The sequence below is a fragment of the Symphalangus syndactylus genome, chromosome 11, assembly GCF_028878055.3.
Source record: "Symphalangus syndactylus isolate Jambi chromosome 11, NHGRI_mSymSyn1-v2.1_pri, whole genome shotgun sequence".
Lineage (NCBI taxonomy): Eukaryota > Metazoa > Chordata > Mammalia > Primates > Hylobatidae > Symphalangus > Symphalangus syndactylus.
Window position 1 is genome coordinate 61,499,670 of NC_072433.2, and position 22,792 is coordinate 61,522,461.

General features: G+C 41.1%; 1 protein-coding gene across 2 annotated transcripts; it reads right to left on the reverse strand.

Annotated features, from left to right (window-relative positions):
- On the reverse strand, nucleotides 1–22,761 carry LOC129457473 (transmembrane protein 180-like). 2 transcript variants are annotated; one of them, XM_055232663.2, is made up of 4 exons: nucleotides 22,457–22,761; nucleotides 8,128–8,282; nucleotides 4,798–4,881; nucleotides 1–290 (listed from the first exon to the last, which is right to left on the reverse strand). In XM_055232663.2, exons 1-4 carry the CDS (start codon nucleotides 22,547–22,549, stop codon nucleotides 164–166), a joined length of 459 nt encoding a protein of 152 aa, XP_055088638.1. In that variant the 5' UTR covers nucleotides 22,550–22,761; the 3' UTR covers nucleotides 1–163. The 2 variants fall into 2 exon arrangements, 1 of the variants encoding a protein (XP_055088638.1); XR_008649260.1 differs by lacking the exons at nucleotides 1–290; nucleotides 4,798–4,881; nucleotides 22,457–22,761 and adding an exon at nucleotides 9,492–9,541 and having other exon boundaries at nucleotides 8,173–8,282.
- Between the last annotated feature and the right edge of the window lie 31 nt (nucleotides 22,762–22,792).

The following is a 22,792-nucleotide window of genomic DNA, read 5'->3' on the forward strand; positions in this document are numbered from 1 at the left end:
TTTGATACTAATACTTTTTATTATACCTTACTCATGATACAAGTTAGTGACTAATAATATACAAAGGTCAAGATAATTGCTTAGTAATTAACGTTAAAGGCTATGTTTGCTTTCATGTTTCTTTTACATTATTTCAAGAGCCTTTTTTTTTTTTTTTTTTACTTTACCTGCTATTTGTGTTTCCATATTCATACTGGTTTAGCCTAGAGAGTATCACCATGGGCGCTAAAGACTGGGCAGGTTTGGTAAACAAAGCATTAATGCCAAAAACCACTGAGGGAAGGGGTGACCTGGAACAGACAAAAATAGCATGGGTCTATATCACATACGAATTACATGTGTGTGTGTGTGTGTGTGTGTATATATATATATAAATATATATATATATATATCCATATATACAATTTGAATCAGGAATCTCTTTGTGTATGGAGTCTTCCTTGATCCTAAGTAGACAATAAAAAAAAGTATAGTATTATAAAATATTAACCTTTTAGTTATAAAGGATTATAAAACTAGAAAAACCTAACTCTTTTTTGAAATTTTTTTTTTATTTTACTTTAAGTTCTGGGATACATGTGCTGAACATGCAGGTTTGTTACGTAGGTATACATGTGCCATGGTGGGAAAAACTTAACTTTTTTTTTTAGAGACAGGGTCTTGCCATGTTGCCCAAGTTGGTCTTGAACTCTTGGCCTCAAGCCATCCTCCCAACTTGGCCTCCCAAAAGTACTGGGATTATAGTCATCAGCCACGGTGCCCGGCCAGAACCTAACTTTTTTTTTTTTTTTGAGACAGGGTCTCACATTTTCTCCCACGCTAGAGTGCAGTAGCACAATCTCAGCTTGCTGCAGCCTTGAACTTCCAGGCCTAAGCAATCCTCCCACCTCAGCTTCAGCTGGGACTGCTGGTATGCGCCACCACGCCTGGCTAATTTTTGTATTTTTGAGGGGGATGGGGTCTCTCCATGTTTCCCAGGCTGGTCTCGATTTCCTGGACTCAAACAATCCTCCCACCCTGGCCTCCCAAAGTGTTGGGATTATAGGTGTGAGACACCGTACCTAGCAGTGAAGGTGTCTCAGATGGTGTCTTAGATGAAGAAACTAAGATCCAAAGGGAAGACACAGCTCATCTCTTACAGGCCTGTTAAGTGAGTGCTGTTTGTGCCCTGTACTCTGTTATAGGCTCTTACTATTTCATCTAAATCCCACGACAATCCCATGAGTGAGATATTACCAGCTATGTTTTAGAGATGGGAAAGCAGATTAACTCATCCACAGTCACACAGCTAGTAAATGGTAAAACTGGGATTCATGCCTAAGTTTTTCTGACCAAGTTTTATTAAGGACTACTTTAATGTATTCCTGATAAGAATCCTCCATATAACTTTTTTAAATAATCAGGTCATATAAAATAAATCAAGTGCATTGACTGAATAAACTGAAATCTTGTCACATTTCAACTAATGATGGAAACCTTGCAACTCAGGAGGAGAAAAAAGAAAATGGGAAGGAGAAAAAAGAAGAAAGGGAGGGAAAAAAATAAAAGAGAGACAAGGTCTGAGAATGAGAGGAAGTTTAATTTGATGGTAAGAGCTTGGGTTTAATTGTCTGTTCTTCAGTCTGCTGGTTACATTAACCAGAACATGGGAACATTAATTTCTGCAAGGTCTTAGTTTCATGAAAATGGGGATAACTTTGATTGTCTGACAATACAGTTGCTGTCTATCTCCCCAACTAGACTGTAGGTACCACAAGAGCAGAGGTTATGTCCGGTTTTGCTCACTGGTTTTTGTCTTCTCTGACGTGATTCGTGAGACAGTTGGCTCAAGCAAAAAAATCATTTTTAAAAGAAGAGACAGTAACCATTCCATTTTAACTATACTTATTCATAAATCTTTTCTCTGGGTTTTCCATTGAGTATAGGTCCACTGATGAAAGTGCTGGGCTGGCCGGGCGCAGTGGCTCACGCCTGTAATCCCAGCACTTTGGGAGGCCGAGGCAGGTGGATCACGAGGTCAGGAGATTGAGAACATCCTGGCTAACATGGTGAAACCCTGTCTCTACTAAAAATACAAAAAATTAGCCAGGCGTGGTGGCGGGAGCCTGTAGTCCCAGCTACTCGGGAGGCTGAGGCAGGAGAATGGTGTGAACCCAGGAGGCGGAGCTTGCAGTGAGCCGAGATCATGCCACTGCACTCCAGCCTGGGCCACAGAGCAAGACTCCATCTCAAAAAAAAAAAAAAAAAAAGTGCTGGGCCATCTTTCTTATATAAACAGGATCCATATTACATGATAGACAGTTTCTACTATCAGTTATAAAGAGAACCTGAAGTCACTCATGAAGCAAACTGAGTACGAAATGTCTTTAGACTTCTATGACTTTCCCCTCAAAACATTTAGTTTCCACTGCATCAAATGTGATAGTAATTGTTTACAACTCAATTTTTTCTCTTCTCCTTCTCCTTCTTCTTCTTTTGTATGTTGCCTAGGCTGGCTCAAACTTCTGGCCTTGAGCAGTCCTCCTGCCCCAGCCTCTCAAAGTGCTGGGATTACAGGTGTGAGCCACAATGCTTGACCCTACAACTCAATATTGAGTCTTTCTAAAGCATTCAACTTAATTTTCATAAAAGTAACTTTCATTTCACATATATATTTCCTAAGTTTGTAAAATATAAGTACAATTAAATTTTGGAATTACAGTAACAAGTACATCTGACATTAATAGATTTGAATTAAAAAACACTGAGCCTTGGTAATGATACCCTGAATCATGGCAGTAGAAAAGTATAGGTGTCCTCAAGAGTAGCCATTTGGTCACAAACCTACTGCACACATGTGAATAAGTAATTTTAGAGCAATGGCCTCCAACCATTTTGGCACCAGGGACCAGTTTCATGGAAGACAATTTTTCCACGGACCAGGGGGGTTGGTTTTGAAATGATTCAAGTGCATTATATTTATTATGCACTTTATTTCTAATATTATTACAGACCGGCACTGGTCTGTAGCCTAGGGGTTGGAGACCCCCATTTTAGAGAGAAGGAAGGGCATCAGATAACTTGGAGAGTTCATTACAAGACCCACTGTATTGAATCCTCAGCATTTACCACATTGCCTGACACAAAGGAATAAATCGATAAATATTTGTCAAGTCAATAATATCTAACACTCAAGGCTGCTGCAAGACCTGAATGAGCAAACAGTCATACAAGCTCATTTGGACATTGGCATTTGGTAAATGTTAATGCCTTTCCCTTTCCCACTGTTCAAGACATTTTATTTATCTGTAACCTATCTAATTCAAAAGGAATTTGAAAGGTGAAAAATGTTTACTGAAGTTGTTGCTTGTTTACGTATTCATTCAACAGAAGGAGTTTTGAGCCAGTCAGTTTTCCAGGTACAAAGGAGACAAAAGTGAAGACAGGACCCTGGACTGTAAGGAGCTCATCACCTTGCCTATCACTCCAAATATGAACTTAGCAACAAAACCCTGCAACAGGAAAGGAATTATACAAACAGAAATCCAGGTAGCTGGCAAATCTTTCCTCAATTTAATTTGCATTAAAAATAAAAGAGGGGGCTGGGCGCAGTGGTTCACATCCATAATCCCAGCACTTTGGGGAGGCCAAGCAGGAGGATCGATTGAGACCAGGAGTTCAGGACCAGCCCAGGCAACATAATGAGATCCTCATCTCTACAACATATATATATATTTAAAAATTAGCTGGGCCTGGTAGTGTGCACCTATATAGTCCTAGCTACTCAGGAGACTGAGGCTGGAGGATCCCCTGAGCCCAGGAGTTTGAGGCTGAAATGAGCTATGATCACACCACCACACTTCAGCCTGAGCAACAGAGCAAGACCCTGTCTTAAAAACAAATAAACAGAAGAGGCTTTGCAGTATACATGTTTTGACAGAACTAATAAAGAATGTGCCTCTGTCTGGCCAGGCGCAGTAGCTCATGCCTGTAATCCCAGCACTTTGGGAGTCCAAGGTGGGCGGATCATCAGGTCAGGAGTTTGAGACCAGCCTGACCAACATGATGAAACCCTGTCTCTACTAAAAATACAAAAAAATTAGCCAGGCATGGTGGCACATGCCTGTAATCCCAGCTACTCAATCGCTTGAACCTGGGAGGCAGAGGTGGCAGTCAGCCAAGATTGACCACTGTACTCCAGCCTGGGCAACAGAGCAAGACTCCATCTAAAAAAAAAAAAAAAAGAATGTGCCTCTGTCTTAAAATAATACATTCCTCTCTAATCTGCAAAATAGGATACGTATGAGAAAATATTTGCCAATCAAGTACATTTTATAGCTGATCTAAAGTGCTTACAATCATACCAAAGAACAGAACCTCTCATCATCACCTTAGGCTTTTTCAAGTAAGAAAGGATAAGATGGACCTTGATTTTTAATTTTAATTCTTGCAATGTCACAGAGTAAAGGTCATTTTGCCTAATCGTCCCTTGTAATAAGGCATATTGCCATATGTAGAACATACAGCTAACTGAGATTTCACTTTGCTTTCTGATATTTAACCCTGTTGTAATATTGGCTATGTGAACTTGAGAAATGAAAAACTGTGATGTCATTTCAGAAATGGGGAAAAGTTGCCCAAGGCAAGCAAGCATGAATATATCTGATTATATTCTGCCCCCTGGTTCCTAGCGATGCCTGTTATGATTGTCTTTCAGATATGTGATTTGTAGTGGCAATATAACTGAGATATGGAGACTCTGATAGGTCCTGCCTACGTGTGATATTTTTGTAGCTGACATTTGAATAAATATACCACTGCTGATTAAACTTCAGTAAATCTGCATCGACCACGTCAGCTAGTGGCAGGGTAAACAAGGAAACCGAAGCTCGCACGATAACCCTAGAAAGAAATGTTAAAACACATATGAAAATTTTACAACTAGGAGGCACAGCTTTCGTTAAAAAAGAATAAAATGAAAGTTGGCATTTGATTTGCAAGAAGATAAAAGGAAATGATATAGTATAAAAGTAAAGCTATATTAGGCAAACCCTTCTATCCTCCCAAATATTATATATCTATGAATATGTAATTCTCTTTTAAAAATGAAATAATGACTTTCACTTGGGAATTTTAAAAATGATTTTTATGCTTCTTCCTCATTGCAAATGACTAAACTCATTTGATCTGCTTAAATTATTAATAGATTCTAAAGGACAGGACATGCCAGGGAAATTAATCACACAGACATCTTTCTCTTGATATCAGAAATAGGATAAGTTAAGAACTGAGAAAGGACATATAGCATTTTAATTATGATAGAAGAATAAAAATGAGGGGGATGGTTTAAGTGAAAAAAACAAACAAAAATTTTCACTCTAAAAATTACTATAAAATATCATTTTACATATTGTACAGCCAGGGCCACCCTTACAGACTTATAGAATAGTTATCTGCATGGGGTTCTAACGTCTTGAAGTTTCATAGGGATTCAATCATTTGAGTCAATTATTACAGTCTCCAGTACCAGTTTGTTCAAAATGCAAATATGTCTTCATGAAAATTTTCTCAAGTTGTTCCAGCAGGGACCTGGAATAGAATGTACTAATTCATTCACTCAAAATGAGTGGCTTACGCCTGTAATCCTACACTTTGGGAGGCCGAGGTGGGTGGATCACTTGAAGTCAGGGTTCAAGACCAGCCTGGCCAACATGGTGAAACCCTGTCTCTACTAAAAATACAAAAAGTAGCCGGGCAGAGTGGCTGGGGCCTGTAGTCCCAGCTACTCGGGAGGCTGAGGCAGGAGAATCGCTTGAACCTGGGAAGTGGAGGTTGCAGTGAGCTGAGATCACGCCACTGCACTCCTGGGCAACAGAGTGAGACTCCATCTCAAATAAAACAAAAAACAAAAACAAAAACATTATCTTTTCTTTTCTTTTTTTATTTTTCTTTTTTGAGACAGGGACTCACTCTGTTGCCCAGGCTGGAGTGCAGTAGCGTGATTTCAGCTCACTGCAGCCTCCACCTCTTGTGCTCAGGTAATCCTCCCACTTCAGCCTGCTGAATATCTGAAACTACAGGAGTGCACCACCACACCTGGCTAAATTTTTATTTTGTGTAGAGACAGGGTTTTGCCATGTTGCCCAGGCTGGTCTTGAACTCCTGGGCTCAAGTGATCCTCCCACCTCAGCCTCCCAAAGTGCTGGAAGTATAGGCATGAGCCACTGCGCCTGGCCTAAAACACATTTTCTAAGGACCAACTATTTGCAGGAACTGCAGTAGGTAATGGGCCGCAGTGATAAGAGACTAGACCCTATTCACAATAAACTCAATCCAGAGGGGACCACAGATAGTCGCAGGTAGAGGGAAAAGCACCACAGCAGAAGTAAGCATAGGGCACTGGAGCCATATAGGAGGGCCACTAATCCAGATGAGGAAATCAGGGAAGGCTTCCCAGAGAAGCACATACCCGAGCTGTGGCCTAAGACACATGAGGACAGGGCCAAGCAAGAAATGGGGAAGAGCTTTCCAGGCACAGGGAACTGCATCTTCTAGACACAAAGGTATCTCGACCAGGAACTGCAAAGTATTTCTGTATGGCAGAGAGTACAGTGTAGGTTGAGGAGTAACAAGAAATGAAGATGAAGGCTGGGCACAGTGGCTCACACCTGTAATCCCAGCACTTTGGGATGCCAAGGTGAGCAGATCGCTTGAGCCCAGGAGTTCAACACCAGCCTGGGCAACATGGCAAAAACCTATCTCTACAAAAAATAAAAATTAAGCTGGGCATGGTAGTGCACATCTGTAGTCCCAGCTACTTAGGAGGCTGAGGTGGGAGGATCGCCTGAGCCTGGGAGGTGGAGGTTATAGTGGGCCATATTTGTGCCACTGTACTCTAGCCTGGGCAACAGAGCAAGACCCTGTCTCAGAAAAAAAAAAAAAAAAGAAAGAAATGAAGACGAAAAGATAAAGAGGGACTATATAACAAGACATCACATCATCATTTTGAAATACCCTGAAAGCAATAAGAAGCCACTTAAGATTATTAAAGGTACTTGGGAGGCTGAGGCAGGAGAATGGTGTGAACCCGGGAGGCGGAGCTTGCAGTGAGCCAAGATCGCGCCACTGCACTCCAGCCTGGGCAACAGAGCGAGATTCCATCTCAAAAAAAAAAAAAAGATTATTAAGCAAAGGAAGAGCATGTTATTCTAGAAGCAATATGAGAGAGGGAGTTGGAGAGACTGGAGACTATAAACTAGGGGGTCATAAGGGAAGACTGTATCCTATTCCATGTGAGAAATGAGCTATAGGAATGTCAGTGGAACTGAAAAGAGACATATTCAGGGCACATTAGGGAGATAAAACTGCTAACAATTAACAGTGTGTTGGACCTAGGGGTCAAAGAAGAGAGAAAAGGCAAAGACAACTTCTCAGTCTCTGACTTGGGCAAACAGATAGATGGCAGAGCCATTTCCCCAGATGGCAAATAATGGCAAAAGAGCAGATCTGGCAGCAAGATCCTTGATTTGGACCCGCGGAATTTGAGATGCCTGTGATGGAGGCAAAGTGGGTGCTTGGGGGAGGAGGAGAGGTTGCAGAAATAGGAGGAAGAGTTGAAGGAGAAATAGAAGCTCAGCCTCTTTTATACATGGCAGCAGTATTTACTAAATGCTGTATTTTTGAGACAGGGTCTCACTGTCACCTAGGCTGGATGGAGTGCAGTGGTGCAGTCATAGTTCACTATGACTTGAATTCGTGGGCTCAAGTATGATCCTCCTGCCTCAGCCGCTAGAGTAGCTGGGACTACAGGCATGTGCCACCAAAAAATTTTAAAATGTTTTTTAGAGACGGGGTCTTACTCTGTTGCCCAGGCTAGTCTCAAACTCTTGCCCTTAAGCAATCCTCCAACCTTAGCCTTCCAAGTAAATTTTTTAATAGGTTGAAAAAAGTAAGTTTACTACAAAATTTAAAGTATGAAATTCCTTCAAAAAACAAGCCATTAACATTCAGACAATTTGTCAGAAAGGTACAATGACCTTGCCTAGAAATGAATATTAAACTCAGTCCGGATCAAAAATGTTTCACTGCTTGAAAGGGCAAATGGTAAAATTTAGTGTAATTTTGAGACTGGAACCAGCATTTACTTACATGATAATAGTGAGATAAAGAGCCAAACAGTAGTAGTATTGCTTTCCCAGGAGTAACATGACAATAGAGGCTGTTCCTTCTACACAGAAAGAAATTAAGATGATCTTATAGTAATCAAACTTTTTCAGCCAGGACTGACTGATAAGTACAAGGCACTGAAATGGAAGCAGAATGGCATTGTGTTAAGATGGAACTCCATGCATTATTAAGCTTACTTACTCTTGCTGATGACAAAATAAACCTTATTGCAAAATAAATTGCTGGCCAGGTGTGGTGGCTCATGCCTATAATCCCAACACTTTGGAAGGCCAAGGTAGGAGGATCGCTTGAGCCCAGGAGTTCATGACCAGCCTGGGCAACATGGTGAAACTCTATCTCTACAAATAATACAAAAATTAGCTAGGTGTGGTGATGTACAGCTGTAGTCCCAGCTACTAGGGAGGCTCAGGTGGGAGGATTGCTTCAGCCCAGGAGGTTGAGGCTATAATGATCTATGATCACACCCACTGCACCCCAACCTGAGTGACAGAGCAAGACCCTGTCTCAAAAAATATGTAATAAATAAATAAATTTGCTTCTGAATTATAGTATCAATTGAAACACACAACTAAAACTATCTTGCTTAGAAATGCCATTATTATCCATATATATCAAAAATTGATTATGAATAGTAACTTTTCTTTTTTTTGAGACAGTCTCAAATCTGTCATCCAGGCTGAAGTGCAGTGGCGTGATCTTGGCTTACTGCAAACTTTGCCTCCCAGGTTCAAGCTATTCTCATGCTTCAGCATCCTGAATAGCTGGGATTACAGGCAAGCACCACTGTGCCCGGCTAACTTTTGTATTTTTAGTAGAGACAGCGTTTCACCATGTTGGCCAGGCTGGTCTCAACTCCTGGGCTTAAGCGGTCTGTCTGCCTCGGCCTCCCAAAATGTTAGGATTACAGGCGTAAGCCACCACATCTTGCCTGAAATGTACTTTTTACCCTAAAATCAAGCATCAGAGGTAAACAAGAGTTAGCATTCCTGGTTACTGTGTCCTGCCTAACTTTATATATTTTTATCATCATAACAGATTCATTTTAAGAGCTCAGACTTAGATTTTTTGCATTTCTTGCTATCAATGAAAAAGTTCATTGTTCTAGACTAAAAAGTTTATGCTAAATATACATACATACATTAACAAAGATCAGAAGATACTTTGTTTTCAATAAAAAAGCACACATTGTTTATCCCTGAAAAGTTTTCACTAACCAAAAGTATGTGCATTATAATTAGAGGAGAATTTTGAATGATGTAAGTAGAATACAGATGTTCTTTAACAAACATAAGGGTTTTTTTCCCCTGACTGATTTTTTGACTTACTTTTCTTCTTTCAAGAAGCAAGAGTTCATTTTCCGGACACTAAAAAACAATGGATCAGTGATTGATGTGGTCCAAGGCATTTCTTAGAGTTCTGTAGGAGGAAGTACGGAAAACACCCCAACAAGTCCAATTATATTCTTAAATATTATTATAATATTATAAAGTAACACATTTCCACATATTGAAATGCAGCTGCTGTTTCTCCATCTCTAGTACATAAACATACAAAATACAAGAAGTTAATAATGTAAGAAATATGTGGTAGAGTGGAATGTGTAAGATTTTTTTTAGAGACAAGGTCTTACTATGCTGCCCAGCCTGGTCTCAAATTCCTGGGCTCAAGTGATCATCCCAAGTAGCTGACCACAGGCATGCACCACCATGCCTGGCTAAAAAGTGAAAGATTTTGAAATCACATGTCCCTAGATTTAAATTCCAGCTTTGCCACTTTTACCAGCTATTTCTTCACAGACAAGTTACTTTACCTAAGAGGCATTTCCCCCACCAAGACAAACTTTCTCTCTCTCTCTCTCACTCTCGCTCTTTTCCATTTCTCTTCTCTTACCTAGCACCATACTCAACATATAAGGCACTTAATAATTGGTAGCTATTTTTCTTGTGTCCAATATATAAAAAGATATAAGCCAATGATGAGTAGTATTACAAAAATCATGAAAGAAAAGAGAAAGATTGCCTTTTTTTTTTTTAACTAAAAGCCTTCTACAGACGAAAGATTTTGGCTCCCCATTCAACAGTGTGTTCCAACATAAGTGTTGGCAAACCTATGCCAAAGGAGCCTACATCAAAACAGAGGGATAAAGGCAGTGCCGTGCTCACAGTGAAAGTCTAATAGATACCTGCTGCGTTGAGTTGGCCGTACGTAGTAAGAGCTAACATTTCTAGAGGGTTTATTTTGTGCTAGGAACCGTTTTAAGTACTTTGGATGTTGTAATTCATTTAACCCTCATAATAATTTCCTTAGGTAGGCACTATTTTGTTGTTGTTGTTGTTGTTGTTGTTTTTTTGAGATGGAGTCTCACTCTGTCGCCCAGGCTGGAGTGCAGTGGCGCAATCTTGGCTCACTGCAAGCTCCGCCTCCCGGGTTCACGCCATTCTCCTGCCTCAGCCTCCCGAGTAGCTGGGACTACAGGCGCCTGCCACCACGCCCGGCTAATTTTTTTGTATTTTTAGTAGAGACGGGGTTTCATCGTATTAGCCAGGATGGTCTCGACTTCCTGACCTCGTGATCCACCCGCCTCGGCCTCCCAAAGTGCTGGGATTACAGGCGTGAGCCACCACGCCCGGCTGTTTGTTTTTTGAGATGGGGTCTTGCTCTGTCACCCAGGTTGGAGTTCAGTGGCACAATCATGGCTCCCTGCAGCTTTGACCTCCTGGGCTCAAGCGATTCTTCCACCTCAGCCTCCCAAGTAGCTGGGACTCCAGGTGTGTGCCACTATGTCTGGCTAATTTTTTAAATTTTTTATGCAGACAGGGTCTCACTATGTTGCCCAGGGTGGTCTTAAACTCCTGGGCTCAAGCAACCCTCCCACCTTGGCCTCCTAAAGTACTGGGAGCCATTGTGCCCAGACCAGTAGGTACTATTTTGATCCTCATTTTACAGATGAGGAAACTGAGGCACAGAGAGGTTGAGTAACTTACCCAGGATTGCACAGCTAGTAAGTGGAGAGCCAGGCTCCTCCTGGGCCGACTGCAGATCCATGCTCTTAACCCAGTTACTCCTCTGCCTCTCTGGGGAGTGTAATGCGGAAGAGTGACAGACCTATACCAACAGTTATTAGGGAGACAGAGCATTTATTCATCCTTTTCTCCTTTATTTATTCAATTCCTCAAAAAGAAAACCAGCCTGAGGGCTGGGTGCGGTGGCTCATGCCTGTAATCCCAGCACTTTGGAAGGCCGAGGCAGGCGGATCACTTGAGGTCAGTAGTTGGGAGACAAGCCTGGCCAACATGGTGAAATCCCATTTCTACTAAAAATACAAAAATTAGCCGGGCGTGGTGGCACATGCCTGTAATCCCAGCTACTTGGGAGGTTGAGGCAGGAGAATTGCTTGAATCTGGGCGGCAGAGATTGCAGTGAGCTGAGACCATGCCACTGCACTCCAGCCTGGGTGACAGAGCAAGACTGTCTCTAGAAAAAGAGAGAGAGAGAGAGACTGTCTCAAGAAAAAGAGAGAGAGAGAGAGAGAGAGAGAAAGAAAGAAAGAAAGAAAGAAAGAAAGAAAGAAAGAAAGAAAGAAAGAGGAAGAGGAAGGAGGGAGAAAGGGAGGGAGGAAGGATGGAGAGAGAAAGAGAAAATGAAAACATAGTGCTCACCCTTCATTATTTTATCCAATAAAGTGTTAAAGAGACTTAGCCAAATGAATAACAAGAACAGTAGATTCCAATGAGCTGTCATTTTTTTTTTTTTTTTTCTGAGGCAGAGTCTGTCACCCAGGCTGGAGTGCAGTGGCACCATCTCGGCTAACTGCAACCTCCACCTCCCAGGTTCAAATAATTCTCTGCCTCAGCCTCCCAAGTAGCTGGGATCACTGGCACCCACCACAACGCCCGGCTAATTTTTTGTATTTTTAGTAGAGACAGTGTTTCACCATCTTGGCCAGGCTGGTCTTGAACTCCTGACCTCATGATCCACCCACCTCAGCCTCTCAAAGTGCTGGGATTACAGGCGTGAGCCACTACGCCCGGCTAAGCTGTCATTTTTTACCACAATAATTTATACGTGTTAATTCTCTAGAAATTAAGAATAAATTTAAAGCAACTTTGGATTTTCTTTTATTTTTTGTAGAGACAGGATTTCGCTGTGTTGCCCAGGCTGGTCCTAAACTCCTGGCCTCAAGCAATCCTCCTGCCTCAGCCTCCCAAAGTGCTGGAATTACAGGTGTTAGCCATTGGGCCCGACCTGGATTTCCATTTTATAATAATTTTTTATTGAGATCAATAGAAAGACCTGTGTTTTGTGAGGGCTTAAGAAAAATGACTGTTAAAATCTTTTGGCCATACTTCTCTTAACAACTAGTAACCAAGAGAGACTAAGAGAAAGTATTTACTGATCATATATCTCTGACAAAAGACATGTGCCTAGAATATACAAAGAACTCCTACAGCTCAATACTATGAAGACTAATTACTCGATTTAAAAAGACACATTATTTGAATAAATAACCAAAAAGATATATGGATGGCAAGTAAGCATATGAAAAGATGCTCAACATCATTAATAGTCATTAGGAAAATGTAAATCAAAACCACAATAAGATACTACATACCGGCCAGGTGCGGTGGCTCATGCCTGTAATCCCAGCACTTTGGGAGGCTGAGGCGGGCGGATCACGAAGTCAGGAGATTGAGACCATCCTGGCTAACACGGTGAAACCCCGTCTCTACTAAAAATACAAAAAAATATTAGCCGGGCGTGGTGGCGGGCGCCTGTAGTCCCAGCTACTCGAGAGGCCGAGGCAGGAGAATGGCGTGAACCCGGAAGGCGGAGCTTGCAGTGAGCCGAGATTGCGCCATTGCACTCCAGCCTGGGTGACAGAATGAGACTTCGTCTCAAAAAAAAAAAAAGGAAAAAAAAATAAAAAGAAAGGCAAACATATACCTTCCATACAACCCAGCCATTCTACTCCTAGGTATTTACTCAAGAGCAAGGAAAGCATATATCCATACAAAGACAAAAAATGTTCATAGCTTTATTTGTAACAGCCAAAAACCAGATCCAACCCAAATGTCCATCAAGAGATGAAAGAAGGAAGTCCTGGCCAGAGCAATCAAGCAAAAGAAAGAAATAAATTGCATCCAAATAGGAAGAGAAGAAGTCAAACTATCTCTCTCTTTGGTGACAATATGATTCTATACATGGAAAACCCTAAAGACTCTACCAAAGGACTCCTGGAACTGATAAATGACTTCAGTAAAGTTTCAGGATACAAAATCAATGTACAAAAATCTGTGGCATTTCTATACATGAATAATGTTCAAGCTGAGAACCAAATCAAGAATGCGATCCTATTTACAGTAGCCACAGAAAAAAATTAACATACCTAGGAATTCATCTCACCAAGGAGATGAAAGATCTCTACAAGGAGAACTATAAAACACTGCTGAAAAAAATCATATATGACACAAATGGAAAAACATTCCATGCTCATGGATTGGAAGAATCAATATTGTTACAATGTCCATACTGCCCACAGCAATCTACAGATTCAATGCTATTCCTATCAAACTACCAACATCATTTTTCAGAGTTAGAATAAACTATTTGCAATTTCATATGGAACCAAAAAGATCCCAAACAGCAAAGCACTCCTAAGCAAAGAGAACAAAGCCAGGAACATTACCTGACTTCAAATCGTACTATAAGGCTACAGTAACCAAAACAGCATGGTACTGGTACAAAAACAGCCATATAGACCAATGGAACAGAACAGAGAACTGAGAAATAAAGCTGTACTCTTGCAGCCATCTGATCTTCAATAAAATCAACAAAAATAAGCAATGGGGAAAGGATTCCTTATTCAAAATATGGTGCTGGGATAGCTGGCTAGCCATATGCAGAAGACTGAAACTGCACCTTTCACCACACACAAAAATTAACTCAAGATGGATTAAAGATTTGAATGTAAGACTTCAAACTATAAGAATCCTAAAAGAAAACCTAGGAAACACCATTCTGGACATCAACCTTGGGAAATAATTTATTGCTAAATCCTTAGAAGCAATTGCAACAAAAACAAAAATTGACAAGTGGGACCTAATTAAACCAAAAAGCTTATGCACAGCAAAAGAAATTATCAACAGAGTAGGCAGACAACCTATAGAATGGGAGAAAATACTTGCAAACTATGCACCTGACAAAGGTCTAATATCCAGAATCTGTAAGGAACCTAAGCAATTGAACAAGTAATAAACAAACAACTGCATTAAAAAGTGGGCAAAAGACATGAACAGATACATCTCAAAAAAAGACATATAAGCAGCCAAACATGAAAAAATGCTCAACATCACTAATCATCAGAGAACTGCAAATCAAAACCACAATGAGATACCATCTCACACCAATCAGAATGGCTATTGCTAAAAGTAAAAAAAAAAACAACAACAGAGATAGACTGCAGAGAAAAGGGAACACTTATACACTGTTGATGGCAATGTAAATTAGTTCAACCACTGTGGAAAGCAGTTTGGAGATTTCTCAAACTACCTAACACAGAACTACCACTTGACCCAGCAATCCCATTACTGGGTTTATATCCAAAAGGAAACAAATTGCTCTACCAAAAAGACACATACACTCTCCTGTTCATTGTAGCACTATTTACAATAGTGAAGACATGGAATCAGCCTAGGTGCCCACCAACGGTGGACTGGGTAAACAAAATATGGCACATATACACCATGGACTATCCCATAGCCATAAAAAGAATGAAATCATGTCCTTTGCAGCAATATGGATGCAGCTGGAGGCCATTATCCAAAGCAAATGAACACAGGAACAGACAAACAAATACCATATGTTCTCTCTTATAAGTGGGAGATATGCATTGGGTACTCATGGCAAAAAGATGGCAACAACAGACACTGGGGACTACTAGAAAGGCAGGGGGCAAGGGTTAAAAAGCTAACTATTGGGTACTATGTTCACTACCTGAGTGACGGGATCAATCATACCCCAAACCTTAACATCACACAATGCGCCCCCATAACAAACCTGCACATATACTCCCTGAATCTAAAATAAAAGTTGAAATGATAAAAAATGTGGGGGGGAGGAATTATTTTAAAAAAAACAGAAAAAAATAAGCAAATTATGGTATACCTACATAATAGAATACTACTTGGCAATAAAAAGGAATTAAATATGGATACTCACAACATGACTGAAAGAATCCAGACCAAAAAATAGTACATTACTGTATGATTCCATTTATATAAAAACCTATAAAATTCAAACAAATCTATAGTGATAGAAAGTAGCTCGACAGTTGCCTGAGAATTAGGGAGGTTAGGGAAGGGCAGAAGGAAGGGATTAACAAAGAAGCAGAAAGACACTTTGGGGAATGATAGATACGTTAACCATCTCAATTGTGGTGATGGTTTCATGGTGTGTACATATGCTGGAATGTATCAAACTATACCGTTTAAATATATGCAGTTTTTTTTGTAGGTCAATCATACTACAATAAAGCTACAAGAAAAATCCTGCCTTTCTTTCAACTCTTAAATGTTTCCAAATATCAAATAAAGCATGAAAAACAAAAACAGGAGCTTATATTAAAACCTGTTAATGACCAGGCACAGTGGCTCATACCTGTAATCCCAGCACTTTGGGAGGCTGAGGCAGGAAGATTGCTTGAGACCAGGAGTTCAAAACCAGCCTGAGCAATATACTGAGACTCCATCTCTACCAAGAAATTAAGTCAGCCAGGCATGGTGGTGTATGCCTGTAATCCTAGCTACTCAGTAACCTGAGGCGGGAGGATTCCTTGAGCCCAGGAGTTTGAGGCTGCAGTGAGCTGTGATCATGCCACTGCACTCTAGCCTGGGGGACAAAGTGAGACCTTGTCTCTAAAAGATTAAAAAAAAAAAAAAGGGCCAGGCATGGTGGCTCACACCTGTAATCTCAGCACTTTGGGAGGCCAAGGCAGGTGGATCACTTGAGGTCAAGAGTTTGAGACCAGCCTGGCCAACATGGTGAAAGCCCATATCTACTAAAACTACAAAAATTAGCTGGGCTTGGTGGTGCATGCCTGTAGTCCCAGCTACTTGGGAGGCTGAGGTAGGAGAATCGCTTGAACCTGGGAGGCGGAGGTTGCAGTGAGCCGAGATCACGCCACTGCACTCCACCCTGGGAGGCAGAGTGAGACTCCATCTCAATAAATCAATAATAAATAAACAAATAAATACTTGGGAATAAATTTAACAAAAGAAGGGGAAAATTATAAAATATTGAAAGAAATTTCTAAAAATCTAAATAGATAGAAAAACATCCCATGTTCATGGATCAGAAGATTTAACATCATTAATATGGCAATACTACTCAAGCTGATCTACAAATTCAGTGCAATCCCTATCAGTATTCCAGCTGACTTATTTGTAGAAATTGACAAACTGATTCTAAAATGTATATAGATTTGCAAGAGACTCAGAATAGCCAAGTCAATCTTGAAAAAGAAGAACGAGGCTGGGTGCAGTGGTTCACAACTAGAATCCTACCACTTTGGGAGGCCAAGACAGGAGGATCACTTGAGACCAGGAGTTTGAGGTCAACCTGGGCAACATAGTGATGCCCCATCTCTACAAAAAATAATTTTTTAAAAATTTTATTATTATTATACTTTAAGTTTTAGGGTACATGTGCACAACGTGCAGGTTTGTTACATATGTATACGTGTGCCATGTTGGTGTGCTGCACCCATTAACTCATCATTTAGCATTAGGTATATCTCCTAATGCTATCCCTCCCCGCTCCCCCCACCCCACAACAGTCCCCAGTGTGTGATGTTCCCCTTCCTGTGTCCATGTGCTCTCATTGTTCAATTCCCACTTATGAGTGAGAACATATGGTGTTTGGTTTTTTGTCCTTGCGATAGTTTGCTGAGAATGATGGTTTCCAGTTTCATCCATGTCCCTACAAAGGACATGAACTCATCATTTTTTATGGCTGCATAGTATTCCATGGTGTATATGTGCCACATTTTCTTAATCCAGTCTATCATTGTTGGACATTAAGGTTGATTCCAAGTCTTTGCTATTGTGAATAGTGCCGCTATAAACATACGTGTGCATGTGTCTTTATAGCAGCATGATTTATAATCCTTTGGGTATATACCCAGTAATGGGATGGCTGGGTCAAATGGTATTTGTAGTTCTAGGTCCCTGAGGAATTGCCACATTGACTTCCACAATGGTTGAACTAGTTTACAGTCCCACCAACAGTGTAAAAGTGTTCCTATTTCTCCACATCCTCTTCAACACCTGTTGTACAAAAAATAATTTTTAAAAATTAGCTGGGAGTGCTGGCGTGTGCCTGTAGTCCCAGCTACTCAGGAGGCTGAGGTGGGAGGATTGGTTTAGCTGAGGATGTCGAGGCTACAGTGAGCAGTGTAGGTCAAGGCTACACTGAACTCCATCCTGGGCAACAGACTGAAACTCTTGTTTCAAAAAAAAATTAAATTAAATAAAAAAGAAAAAGAAGAACAAAGTAGGAACACTCATACTTCTCAATCTCATCAAGAAAGAAAGTGAGAAGACAACCCACAGAACAGGAGAAAAATTTTGCAAACAATATCTGATAACAGATTGCATCAAATGTATATTAATATGAAGAACTATTACAACTCAAGAGTATTAGTAAACTAAATAAAAAGACAACCTAATTATTAAAAACTGGGCAAATGGGCTGAATAGACATTTCTCTCTTTTATTTTATTTATTTATTTATTTTTTGAGACAGAGTCTTGCTCTGTCGCCCAGGCTGGAGTGCAGTGGCATGATCTCGGCTCACTGCAACTTCCACCTCCAGGGTTCAAGCAATTCTCCCTGCCTCAGCCTCCCGAGTAGCTGGGATTACAGGAGCCCACCACCATGCCCGGCTAATTTTTGTATTTTTTAGTAGAGATGGGGTTTCACCATGTTGGCCAGGCTGGTCTTGAACTCCTGACCTCCAGTGATCCACCCGCCTCAGTCTCCCAAAGTCCTGAGATTACAGGCATGAGCCACCGCACCTGGCCTGAATAGACATTTCTCTAAAGAACATATACAAATGACCAACAGCATATAAAAAGATGCACAACATCATTAACTATCAGGCAAATGCAAATCAAAACCACAATGAGATATCATTCACACACACCAGGATGGCTATAATCAAAAACACAGATAATAACAAGTATTGGTTAGGATTTGGAAAAACTGGAACCATTGTACATTATTGGTAGGAATGTAAAATAGTGCACCCATTGTGGAAAATGATCTGTCGGTATCGCAAAATGTGAAACATGGAGTTACTATGTGACACAACTATTCCACTCCTGGATATATGCCCAAAAGAAATGAAAATATATATCTGTGCAAAACACCTGTACATTAATGTTCATGGCAGCATTAGTTGTTAATAGTCAAAAAGCAGAAACAACCCAAATGATCATCAACTGATGAGTGGATAAACAAAATGTGTTATATCCATACGATGACTTATTAAGTCATTAAAAGAATGAAGTACTCATACTACAATCTTAAAAACATGCTAAGTGTACATCAAATTACATCTAGTGTAAAAAAATGCTAAGTGAAGGAAGCTGGTCACAAAAGACCACATATTATATGATTCAATTTATATGAAAGTCTAGAACAAGCAAATCCCTAGAGACAAAAGGTAGACTGATGGTAACCAAGGGATGAGGGGAAAGTGCAATGGGATTGTACTTTCAAGAATTTCAACCCCTCAAAAATTGACTAGTTCTTTTCAGAATGATAAAAATGTTCTAAAAGTGATTGTAGTGCTGGTTGCTCAACTCCATGAATATATTACATATGTTGAATTGTATGTTTTAAATGAGGCATTGTATGGTATGTGAATCATTTCAACAAAACTGTTTTTAAAAATCTACCTTTCCTGGATGTCCTTGAGCTGAGTTAAGAAAAAATCTACTTTTTTTTTTTTTTTGAGACAGAGATCTCGCTCTGTCACCCAGGCTGGAGTGCAGTGACACGATCTCCGCTCACTGCAAGCTCCGCCTCCCAGGTTTATGCCATTCTCCTGCCTCAGCCTCCCGAGTAGCTGGGATTACAGGCGCCCGCCACTATGCTCGGCTAATTTTTTGTATTTTTAGTAGAGACGGGGTTTCACCATGTTAGCCAGGATGGTCTCAATCTTCTGACCTCGTGATCCGCCCCGCTCAGCCTCCCAAAGTGCTGGGATTACAGGCGTGAGCCACTGCGCCCAGCCTACTCTTTCTTTATACACGAGTTTTTGTTTGCTGGTTTTGAGACAAACAGGGTCTCACTCTGTTGCCTGTGTTGGAGTGTAGAACTGTGATTTCGGCTCAATGCAGCCTTGTCCTCACCAGGCTTAGGTGATACTCCTACCTCAGCCTCCTGAATAGCTGGGACTACAGGAGCACACCACCACGTCTGGCTAATTTTTGTATATTTTGTAGAGACAGGGTTTTGCCATGTTGCCCAGGCTAGTCTTGAGCTCCTGGGCTTAAGCAATCTGCCTGCCTCGTCCTCCCAAAGAGCCAGGATTACAGGCGTGAGCCACCATGCCCAGGTTTACATAAGAATTTAACAATTTTTTTTTCAACCTGGTGAAGAGGAAAAACTATAGGCAGGTATTATACATGATTTAAAGTAAGAAAGTATATATAGCCTAGAATATGATAGCAAATAATAAGCAGAGACAGGAACTCAAACAGCTTCCCATTCTGGGTGGTTAAACAGAGGAGGAAACAGCCTGACAAACTTCAAGTTGCTTTGAAAGGAGAACATCATTTTATCATGCACACACAGTACCTCGACTATATTGATAAGCCAGACATGAAATTCCATTTGATATACTCTGCTAAATAAATGATGTAAGCACAGTACATTTTAGAGACAGAATCTTAAAGTACACAGCTCTAAAGTTACCACCTCCCTTTTCTCGTCTGTAAGAATAAGAATCTCTTCCTCCAAGATTGTTATGAGGATCACGTCAAGTAATGTACACAATGCACTTGGCAATGGTCCATGGCACATGGTAAACACTCAAAACTGTGGGTTACCATTATTATGGCACATACGGTAATTATAAAGACCTTGGGATAATAGCAGACAGGCAAATTCTATTCTATATACTTTGCTTAAGAAATTGTGGTGGGCCGGACACGGTGGCTCATGCCTGCAATCCCAACACTTTGGGAAGCCAAGGTGGGAGGACTGCTTGACCCCAGGAGTTCAAGACCAACCTGGGCAACATGGCTGGTCTTGAAAAACACTGTCTCTACAAAAAATAAAAAAACTTAGCTGGGCATGGTGGTGCATGCCTGTGGTCCCAGCTACTCAGGAGGCTGAGGCAGGAGGCAAGCTTGAGCCCAGGAGATCGAGGCTGCAGTGAGCCATGATTGTGCCACTGCACTCCAGCCTGGGTGACAGAGCATGACACTGTCTCTAAAAAAATAAAAAGATAGGCTGAGTGCCGTGGCTCACGCCTGTAATCCCAGCAGTTTTTGGGAGGCCGAGCCAGGCAGATCACGAGGTCAGGAGATCGAGACCATCCTGGCAAACACGGTGAAACCCCGTCTCTACTAAAAATACAAAAAAATTAGCCGGGCATGGTGGTGGGCGCCTGTGGTCCTAGCTACTCGGGAGGCTGAGGCAGGAGAATGGCATGAACCTGGGGGGCGGAGCTTCCAGTGAGCGGAGATCGTGCCACTGCACTCCAGCCTGGGCGACAGAGTGAGACTCCATCTCTAAATAAATAAATAAATAAATAAATAAATAAATAAATAAATTGTGGCAACACTTAAAACATTTTAGAACTATTTCTATCCCAAATGGCTTAACGATTTTTGAAAGCTGGTAAACAGTAAAAACTAGTCTATCTAGAATAACCTGTTCCCTGAAGAGTATTGCTGAGATGTTTTGCTTATCATTTGTGAAAATAGGAAAAACCTGTATCACAGGCGAGGTAAAGTCATATTTTTAGAGGACATATTTAGGTTAAGGGGAACAACATATCAGCTCTCCAAATGGTATAATAAGCAGCAGACCAGTATATTTTTTGAAGAGGACATGACCTCTACAATAATGGTCATGACCATGGAATTTTAATAGTGCTCTGAAATTCCAGGACTCGGGCTTTTAGCCAAGTGTTTTGAAACTTGATCAACTAACTCTTCTTCCATGTGATGGTCACAGAAATCTTAAACACCAAATAAAGCAAAATGACATGCTCACAGGAATCTGTTTTCTTCCATAGTTCTGCTGAGGCTTAAAGGAGAAAGCTGAGAGGAACAAAATTCCACAGCAAAAAATGTTTAAAATATCACATTGTTCGGTTCTCATTGGGGTCTCTTTCCTTTTTTCCTTTTGTCTCTTTTTTTTTTTTTTTTTTTTTTTTGAGATGGAGTCTCGCTCTGTCACCCAGGCCAGAGTACTGGAGTACGGTGGAGCAATCTCGGCTGACTGCAACCTCCGCCTCCTGGGTTCAAGCGATTCTCCTGCCTCAGCCTCCTGAGTAGCTGGGATTACAGGTGCCCACCACCAAGCCCGGCTAATTTTTGTATTTTTAGTAGAGACAGGGTTTCACCATGTTGGTCAGGCTGGTCTCGAACTCCTGACCTCTAGTGATCCACCCGCCTCAGCCTCCCAAAGTGCTGGGATTATAGGCATTGGCCACTGGGCTCGACCTTGTCTCTTTTTTCCATTATGTTTCTACTGAATCTTGTATGATATCTAGAGCTCTGAATCTTAGGGTGTTTTAATAATTGTGTGTCTGCCGGGTGCGGTGGCTCATGCCTATAATCCCAGCACTCTGGGAGGCTGAGGCGGGTGAATCACTAGAGGTCAGGAGTTCAAGACCAGCCTGGCCAACATAGTGAAACCTTGTCTCCACTAAAAATACAAAAATTAGCCGGGCTTGGTGGCGGGCACCTGTAATCCCAGCTACTCAGGAGGCTGAAGCAGGAGAACTGCTTGAACCCGGGAGGGCGAGGGTTGCAGAGAGCAGAGATCACACCACTGCACTCCATCTTGGGTGACAGAGCAAGACTCCGTCTCAAACAAACAAACAAACAAAAAACTGTGTCACTTTTTCAAACTACTGATGAAATCAGGTTTCTAATATCATCACCCAGCTAAGAGTTAAATCTCTAATCCCTGCAGGAAAAATTATCACAAATTATAAATCGTAGAGAACATAATTATAATAATCATAAATAACATAAAGAACTATTACATACCTGTGGGCAAATAAAGCCTGCCCCATACATAATGCTCCTTATAGAAGAAGATAGTACATCTCTGGGAATAAGAATATCTGCAAAGATCATCATGAAGTTGCTGAAGAGGTTAAATTAAAGACTTGAAAGAAATTCATGATCAGAAAAAGGTAAAAGTATTTCTGGGGCAAGATCTGTCTCATGGATAAAATGACAGGAGTCCAGGCGAGATCCTGTTCAGATTCCAAGAGGAGGTTCTCTTCGGGGCTTCTTTTAGGTTTGAAACGCCTCACGTGACACATCCCAGCGTAAAGGCTGGCAGCAGCAAGGAAAGCAATGACGATGGAAACAGCCTGG